The following is a 9826-nucleotide window of genomic DNA, read 5'->3' on the forward strand; positions in this document are numbered from 1 at the left end:
CCCTCTCATGTGCTCTCTCTCATTCTCTCTCAAATAAATAAATAAAATCTTAAAAAAAAAAAAATGGAGAGAGAAATTTCTAATGAAAGTATTCGGCCACTGGAAGTCAGTCTTACCCAAACTTAGCTGTACTCCTATGCCAACGAATACCTTCTTAAACTAATGGCAGTATAATTTAGGTTTCTATCACCTAAAACTGAATAAATACTGATTAATACAACTGTTGAGCCCAGACCAACATGACAGGCCTTTTTAGTATTGTACAGTTGCTAAATGCTTCTGGAGGAAGGCCACCAAAAACAAACTACCTCATGCTACTTTATAGCCAATTATGTGTTTTATAAAAGATCTTACAATGAGATTATAAGTGTATATTGCAACCTCTCATTTTTTAATTTTCTTGGTTCATAGACTTCTTGAATGTCCATCAGAAAATGGCAAGGTAGAGTTAATAAAGATGATCACAGGAGAATAAAAGAGAAACAAGTTTTTTCTTTTTTTATCAAGAAGGTAAAAAATGGGGGCGCCTGGGTGGCTCAGTGGGTTAAGCATCTGCCTTCGGCTCAGGTCATGATCTCAGGGTCCTGGGATCGAGCCCTACATCGGGCTCCCTGCTCCGCGGGAAGCCTGCTTCTCCCTCTCCCACTCCCCCTGCTTATGTTCCCTCTCTCGCTGTGTCTCTCTCTGTCAAATAAATAAATAAAATCTTAAAAAAAAAAAAAAAAGGTAAAAAATGGTAGAAGCACCAGACACTTTAATATCTATAGTGTAAATAAATGTTCCAAAGATCACGTGCCATTTTAGGAAAATAGTTAAATTACTGGGAAAATCTAGAAATATATCCACATATACTTCTCTGTGCAAAGAACACAGACATAATGCTGTATCTTTTAAAGTAGGTTGTAATTCAGGCACCTGGGTGGCTCAGTCGGCTAAGCATCTGCCTTTAGCTCAGGTCACAATTCCAGGGTCCTGGGACGGAGTCCTGCATTGGGCTCCCTGCTCAGTGGGGAGTCTGCTTCTCCCTCTGCACCCCGCCCCCCGACTCATGTTCCCTCCCGTCTTCTCCCTCTCTCTCTCTCGCAAAAATAAATAAAATCTTCAAAAAAAAAAAATAGGTTGTAATTCTCAATAAACAGGTAACAGTGCATTTTAAAGAGCTTCATAATTCTTTAAAATCCATAACTACATAAAATACATGCAAATTCCATTTTGCAGATACATACCAAACTATTAGCCATACTACAAATGAAAATAACTTGTCCTATACTCTGTTTTCACTGAGAATTCATTAACTAAAACCTTTTAGTTATAATGCCACAGAGCTACAAAAGTATGTATTTATATGACCACAGAACAGCCTAGCTAGTTTATTGCCACTAAATTAACCTAAACAATTGAAAGGAAAAATAACTTCACTAAGTTTACTTACATCACAACTACAGCCAAATACTCCATTGGAAAAGGAAATCAAGTTATAAGATTTGTCTCCCCAGCGTACAGTTGGATCTCCTGTAAGGGTCATTGTGGTTACCTAAAATAAATATTTTAAAATTAAGAGAATTTTAATATTAAGAGGGTTATAACTATTTATATCTTATATGTATGTGTATGTATATATATATTATATAAATGTACACACACACACACACGCGTCACTTTTCCTCTTCAGGTAAGCCAAACTTAATAAAATGATAATAATTATACTCAAGAGATAATACTAATTCCAGCCATGTCTTTAAATATTTCTCAAAATCTCAAGAAATCCTACCAGAAAACAGAAAGCTGGTTCAATAGTCATGGGGGTTTAGAGAACTTACAAAGGAAAAGACAAAGCTTTTGCAACTTGAATAGTCTAAGAAGCTGTGGTAAGTTTAGTCATTAGAGTCTACTTATGAAGAAAATATTTTAATAATATTTAATAATATTTTACTTTGGTTTAATAATATTTTAATATTAAATATTATTAAAATATCTTAAGAATTCATATCCCACTAAGCCTGTTTCTCACACACTCAATTTAGTATATCACAGTAAACATTCATTACAAAAGAAAGGACAAAAGAGAATACAAATATTAGAATCTACCACAGATACTATAAGTAATTACTATTTTGTGAAACTTCTGTTACGTGTGTATATGTATGTAGTGGGCTGCAATCTAAACACAAGTCTAACTAGATTCTAGCAGTAAAAGTTCAAACAACACTACATTAGAATATATTCTTCCTCAAGAAGTTTGGTAACTCTCCTACTAAAAAATACAGCTAAGGTTATATAAAGGAAAGTTATTTCTACCTACAAGATTTTTCAATCCTGTATTATTTCTTTCATTTAATATTGATGAATGAATTATGAAATAATATAAGTGTTTTCAAAAGACTAAGTGACTTCTACAAATATGACTACTACCTTTTATTATTTCCCAGGAAATGATATTACCCAGGGTGGGTGGGGGAGGGGAAACAAAGTAAGGCCACATTTACTCTTAAACTCACTAAAGTCTGTTTGTCAATAAAACTAAACGCTAAAATAAATAACTTATAAGAGTGCTATAATTCTTAGGACCAACCCCATCAACCAAGGTGTCAAGACACACTGGTGTGGGTTACAGGAAGGTTCTCATGCCACCTTTGGCATGGTAAGTTCATTTAGCCCAGTGTCCTATGCAAATTTTCTGTACATGCAAACAACAGTCATACTTCTTTAAACAATGTTCAAGATATATCTAAATTACCTAAACAATGATGCCAGAATTTACGAAGGATTATTTATGTATAAGCTTCAATTTGGTACATATATATGACAGCTATGAAAAAATTTTAAGAGACTGCATGTAACAAATAATCTTCTCATCTTCTGTATACAGAAGAGTCTTCCAGAATAATTTGTGAGGAGAAACAGCAGAGCAAGATAGTTACGTACCTGAGAATAATCTTCTGGTGTTACATGTGGACTGCTATCCTCTATGGTATATACCAGTAAACTGCTCTGAATTTTTTCTAATATAGTCAAGTTCTCTGGATCAAGACTAATCAAATATTCTCGTGCCTAATGGGCAAAGAGTTAATGATTAAATGTTACAAATTAAGTATATCTAGAAAATCTCAAAATAGTTCATTAGGGAAAAGGTTCATTAAGGAAAGTGTAGAGCATTCCTAAGTCAAAATGGTATAAAGCAAAGAAGCAATTACTATTAATTTATATGGAAAAATGTTTGAACATTCCCGGGCCCAAAAAATAACCTCTCTTAGAGGCTTTACTGATAACATAGGACACATTTTGGTAGAGGATGTACAAATAAGTGAGATACAGCACAGATGTTCATAGGCACAGATGTTCAAAGCTTGATGCTGAGATACTGAGGGTAGCTCCTGGGGAAGGAGCTTGGTGCTGCCACCCTTGCTGCTCAGGGAGCATGCAGTAAAAAAAAAAGATGCTGAACACTATTTTTGCTTTTTGCCTTTTTTCATAAAAGCAAAAATCCTCTTTGGGTTTCTTTCAATGAGCAAAAACAAGTACTAATGTAGGTCCTTTGTGAAAAGTGAAGTGGCATAACACAAACTTACAAAACGTGGCGGATACCTTTAAAGTTAATAATGTTGTATTGCATATTTGAAAATTGTTAATAGAATACATCTTTTTTAAAAAGATTTACTTATTTATTTATTTGAGGGAGAGTGAGCGAGAGAGAGAGCACGAGCCAGGGGAGGGACAGAGGGAGAGGTGGAAGCAGACTCCCCACTGCTCTGAGCAGGGAGCCCCACGTGCGGCTCAATCCCAGAACCCTGGGATCATGACCTGAGCCACCCAGGTGCCCCTAAAATACATCTTAAAAGTTCTCATCACAAGAAAAAAATTTGTAATCATATGAAATGATGGATGTTAACCAGATTTATTGTAATCATTCTGTAATATATATATATATATACAAATATCTAATCATTATGCTGTACACCCGAAACTAATATAATTTTATGTCAAGTATACCTCAATTAAAAAAACAAAGAGGGGCGCTTGGGTGGCTCAGTTGGTTGAGTGTCCAACCCTTGATTTCGGCTCACGTCATGATCTCAGGGTCATGGGATTGATCCCCGTATCGGGCTCTGTGTGGAGTCGGCTTGAGATGCTCTCTCTCCCTCTCCTGCCCCTCCACCTACTCATGCTCTCTTTCTCTCTCTAAAAAATAGATAAAATCTTAAAACAACGACAACAAAAGAAAACCATATAACCTTAGCCCATTGAGTTCGCTCCTCACTAGTCAATGCTGCTATCCCAGGTCCATCAGGTTCACTATGGCACTTCTTGTGAATGTATGTCAATTGCCTTAGAGAAGATTAAAAAAAGGGTATTTAAAAGAGCATAGGCAGGATTACTAGCTACTTTTAGCCTTTAATAGGTCATAATATTTATCAGTACTTATATGTTTTTATATTACCCAAAGAAAGGTATAATGATCTCAACAGCAATGGATTTATTTCCCACACCACATCTTTTTTTTTAAAAAGTGAGTATATGGCCTATTAACACAAAAGTATATTAAACAATAATTTAAGTAAATAAATTGGTTGTTTGGCTAGTATTATTTATACTTTCAAAATGTACTTGTACTTCTGGTGTCCAAGTAAAAATACCCCTTACAATAAATACCCCTTACAATAGAGAGCTTGAAAAATATTCTGGTAAATAATATTATAAATATTATGCATATCTTATCTAACTAAAAACTATGTGCCTATATATTTAACAAAGGAATTACACTATATCTGATTAATATTTGTGTGTAACCCCAAAAACAGAAGTACTATGTAGTCAGTTTTAAATGTTTTCACATTTGCTGTTGTTACTTATAATTGTTATATTTTAAAGACTCCATTTGATAAAGACAAAGCATTTTCTCCCAAAGTACTCTATTCTCCCAGTCTGATGAGTTTCATGTATCTTTAAACAGATGACAGGTAAATAACAGGGTTCTTCAACAAAGACATACATTTTCATCAGACAAAAATCCACAGGTTTCACAAAGACAACAAAAGCACAGACAACATAAGTAAAAATAGACAAATGGGATGACATCAAACCAAAAGCTTCTACCCAGTTAACAACAAAATTAAAAGGCAACCTACAAATTATGAGAAAGTATTCACAAGCCATTTATCTGATAAGAATATCTAAAATATTTAAGGAACCCCTACAACTCAATAGCAAAAAAACACAAATAATCTGATTAAGAAATAGGCAAAGGAACTAAACAGACATTTCTTCAAAGAAGACATAAAAATGGCCAGCAAATACATGAAAAAGTACTCAATATGACTAATCATCAGGGAAATGTAAATCAAAACCACAACGATATATCACCTCACAGCTATCTGGATGATTATTACCAGAAAAATAAGAAATATAAGTGCTGGTGAGGCTGTGGAGAAAAGAACTCCTGAGCACTGTTGAGGGGAGTGTAAACTGATGCAGCCACTATAGAAAACAGTATGGAGGTTCCTCAAGAAATTAAACATAGAATTACTTTATGATCCTGCAATCCCAATTCTGGATATATATCCAAAGGAATTGAAATCAGGACCTTGAAGAGACATCTGCACTCCCATGTTCACTGCAGCATTATTCACAATAGCCAAAAGGTGGAAGCAACTTAACTATCTGTTGACAGATGAATGGGTAAACAAAGTGTACTAAAGATACAAACACACACACACACACACATACTGGAATACTATTCACCCTTAAAAAAGAAGGAAATCTTCACAGCTATTCGGATGGTTATTATCAGAAAGAGAACGGGAAATTAGGAAAGAGTTAACTTTGTGGTGATACATGAATAGAGATATAAAGCATGAGAAAGAATGCTTGCTTATTCAAAAGGTGGCCAAGGCAGAAAGGGCATTCCAAATAGAAAGCACGAGGACATGCAAAGATTACAGATAATCTAGTGTGCTTTAAGAATTGCTAACACAGAGGACTTTCCAGATGGCGGAGGAGTAGGAGACCTTAGTTTGGTCTGGTCCCTGGAATTCAGCTAGATAGCTATCAAATCATTCCATACACCTGTGAACTTGACTGGAGCTCTAAGAAAAGAATTGCTGCAATTCTACAAATAGAAAAGCGACCACTTTCTGTGAGGCAGGAGGTGTGAAGAATTGAATCTAAGGAGATATATAGGAAGATAAACCATGGGAGGAGGAAGACTCCATCAGCCGGCACCAGAAAGTGATACAGCAGCAGAGCACAAAATCAGAACTTTTAGAAGTCTGCTCTGGTGAGGGCACCCAGGTGGCGAAGCAAGGTGGAATCCTAGGTGGGACAGTGTGGTCTCAGGATCCCCGGGGTCACAGGAAGACCGGGGGTGCCTGAGTGCAGCAGAGTTTCCAGGTATCGGAGCGGGGAAGCCGGCTATAATCAGCTAGCCCAGGAGTGGGCTTTCAGCTCAGGGTTGCCATAAACCATGAATCATGGCATGAAAAAGTGCCACATCATTTGGCATCAGGGAAATACAAATCAAAACTACAATGAGATACCACCTCACATCAGTCAGAATGGCTAAAATTAACAAGTTAGGAAATAAGAGATGTTGGCGGGGATGCGGAGAAAGGGGAACCCTCCTACACTGTTGGTGGGAATGCAAGCTGGTGCAGCCACTCTAAAAAATAGTATGGAGGTTCCTCAAAAAGTTGAAAACAGAGCTACCCTATGACCCAGCAACTGCACTACCAGGGATTTACCCCAAAGATACAAATGTAGTGATCCAAAAGGGCACCTGCACCCCCGTGTTTATAGCAGCAATGTCCACAATAGGAAAACTATGGAAAGAGTCCAGATGTCCATCAACAGATGAATGGATAAAGAAGATATGGAATATATATACAATGGAATATTACTCAGCCATCTAAAAAAAATGAAACCTTGCCATTTGCAACAACGTGGATTGAACTAGAGAGTATTATGCTAAATGAAATAAGTCAATCAGAGAAAGACAATTATCATATGATCTCACTCATATGTGGAATTTAAGAAACAGAACAGGATCACAGGGGAAGAGAGAAAAATAAAACAAGATGAAATCAGAGAGGGAGACAAACCATAAAAGACTCTTAATCATAGGAAACAAACTGAGGGTTGCTAGAGGGGAGGTGGGAGGAGGGATGGAGTAACTGGGTGATGAGCATTAAGGAGGGCACGTGATGTAATGAGCACTGGGTGTTATATAAGACTGATGAATCACTGAACTCTACCTCTGAAACTAATAATACACTAAATGTTAATTAACGGAATTTAAATTTAAAAAACAAATAAATAAAACTTTGTTCGTACCCCCAAAAAATAAAAGTTTTTAAGCTAAGGAAATCAGTTTTATAAATAAAATATTAGATAATGATAGAAATTATAACGAAATTACATACATCTGAAATATTCCATTTTTTTCTCTAAATAGGTAATTATAACACCATATTGTATCTGTCTGCTGTAGCATTTTTTTGTTAAGATTTTATTTATTTGTTAGACAGAGAGAGAGTGCGAGAGAGCACAAGCAGGGGAAGTGGAAGGCGGAGAGAGGGAGAGGCAGGCTCCTCGAGGAGCAGGGAGCCCAAATGTGGGGCTTAATCCCAGGACCCTGGGATCATGACCCGAGCCGAAGGCAGAGGCTTAACCAAATGAGCCACCCAGGTGCCCCTGTCTGCTGTAGAATTTGTCAATCTTTTGACTTTTTCAAGAAAAATGAAGGAACAGTTTGCACAATGGGAGGCAAATGTCAGATCTCTTTTCTGTCACTGTCATATAAATTTGTATTTCTGTTAAGTTATATGAATGAATAACACATAAAACATTAAATGAGATATTGTTTAAATTGTTTTGACTTAAAGCAGCTGAAGTAACATTATGTTACTGCCTCCTGTAAAAAAAAAAAAAAAAAGAAAAGAAATGCTAACACAGAAGTGTGATAGGAGTATAAGATGCACGAGAAAGAAGAGGAGGACACAAGGCTGAAAAGACAGGCAAAGGTCAAATTAGACCACTGCTAAGAAACTGGGACTTTACTCTAGACCACAAAGAACCATTCGAGAATTTTAACCAAAGGTGAGATAACCATCAAATTTATATTTTAAAGCCATAGACTGATAATCATAGACTATGTATTTAAATACATACTAGATATAAAAAAATACATTCTTTTTTTTACAAATCTTTATGTGCATATAAATTCATTACAACAGATATGGAAGGATAGAATATACCAAACTAGTAAGAGTGATTAATTCTGGGGCAAGAAATGGAAATTGTATTATTTGCAATGTTTTCCTTTTTCTCCAAGTGGAATATATTCATATACATCTAGTAAAAGTAAAAATTAATTAAAACTAGAAATAAAATAAGGGCACCTGGGTGGCTCAGTCAGTTAAGCGTCTGCCTTCAACTCAGGTCATGATCCCAGGGTCTCGGCATCAAGGCCCGCATCAGGCTCCCTGCTCAGAGGGGAGCGTGCTTCTCCCTCTGCCCCTCCCCCTGCTCATGCTTTCTCTCTTGCTCGCTTGCTCTCAGATAAATAAAATCTTTTAAAAAATAAAATAATAAGGGGACTAGGAAAGATGGCAGAGGAGTAGGGGACCCTATTTCAACTGGTCCCCAGAATTGAGCTGGATATCTACCAGACCACTCTGAGCACCCACGAAACCAGCCTGAGATGTAAGAAGATCTGGATCTCTACAAACAGAATATCACAGGTGGTTGGTTTTGAGGTATGAAGCAGGGAGCCGTGATTCCGCAGGCAGATATCGGAGGATAAACGGCAGCGGGAGGGTGCCTGGCCGTGGGGATACTACACCGCCGGTGAGCCACAGCCTCACTCGCTGGGGACGGGCACAGACTCGCAGACCGGTAGCAGCGGGGAAAGGACTTTAGGGCAGCCCCTGCGGCAGAAACCCGGAGTGGCGGGGTCGCACAGGCGAACTGCAGCCCCCGGGATGGAAACCCGGAGCGGCAGGGTTGCACAAGGGAACTGGGAGCGGCTGGTGGTTTTAGAAGCACAAAGGGCAGAGACGTGGTCCATCTGACCTGGAGGCAGGACTGGGAGCACTGCGGAGGGGCGCACAACCCAGGACACTGCAGTTTATAGCAGCACGGACAGAAACGGAGACGGTGTGGCCTGGAGAGCTCACTGAAGAACAGACTGCGATCTTTCTGCTGTGAGGCAGAGGGTTGTAAATGGTCTCTTCTGCTCTGACTCGTGGAAGAGACGCGGAAAGCCACCAGGGAAAGCCGCCAGAGAACAAAAGCCCCAAAAATGGATTCCCGCTGAGCCCATCCCCCGCCACAGGGGTGCAGGGCAACTCCGCCCAGACAGGGTTGCCTGAGTAATAGCGCAGCAGGCCCCTCCCCCAGAAGACAGGCTGGGAAAACAAGAGGCCAGCTAAGGTCCCAAGAAAACAGGTGCATCTTGCTTGGGTTCTGGTCAATAATTTGGACTCTATACATTCCCTCAAACACCCATCAACAGAATGACTAGGAGGAGGAGCCCCCAAAATAGAAAAGACTCAGTGATTATGACTTATGCTGCAGATTTACAAAGGGATGCAGATATAACCAAGATGTCGGAGATGGAATTCAGGCTAGCAATTGTGAAGACAATGGCTAGAATGGAGAAATCAATTAGTGGCAACATAGAGTCTCTAAGGGCAGAAATAAAAGGTGAATTGGCAGACCTTAAAAATGCTATCAATGAGATCCAATCTAATCTAGATAATCTAACAGCTAGGGTAACTGAGACAGAAGAGAGAATAAGTGACCTGGAAGACAATATAATAGATAAAAAGGG

At 38.3% G+C, this 9826-nt stretch overlaps 1 protein-coding gene across 3 annotated transcripts in view; it reads right to left on the reverse strand.

The window, feature by feature from the left end:
- Window positions 1-9826, reverse strand: part of CROT (carnitine O-octanoyltransferase) — a 46996-nt gene that overhangs the window by 19761 nt on the left and 17409 nt on the right. For all 3 annotated transcript variants that reach the window (XM_081800607.1, XM_081800609.1, XM_081800608.1), the window contains 3 exons: window positions 4233-4326; window positions 2926-3051; window positions 1433-1534 (listed from right to left, as the gene is read on the reverse strand). In XM_081800607.1, the coding sequence (XP_081656733.1) occupies window positions 1433-1534; window positions 2926-3051; window positions 4233-4326 (322 nt within the window). The remainder of the gene's footprint in view (window positions 1-1432; window positions 1535-2925; window positions 3052-4232; window positions 4327-9826) is intronic.

Source organism: Leptonychotes weddellii, chromosome 12, assembly GCF_054177405.1.
Source record: "Leptonychotes weddellii isolate Sample4059 chromosome 12, ASM5417740v2, whole genome shotgun sequence".
Classification (NCBI taxonomy): domain Eukaryota; kingdom Metazoa; phylum Chordata; class Mammalia; order Carnivora; family Phocidae; genus Leptonychotes; species Leptonychotes weddellii.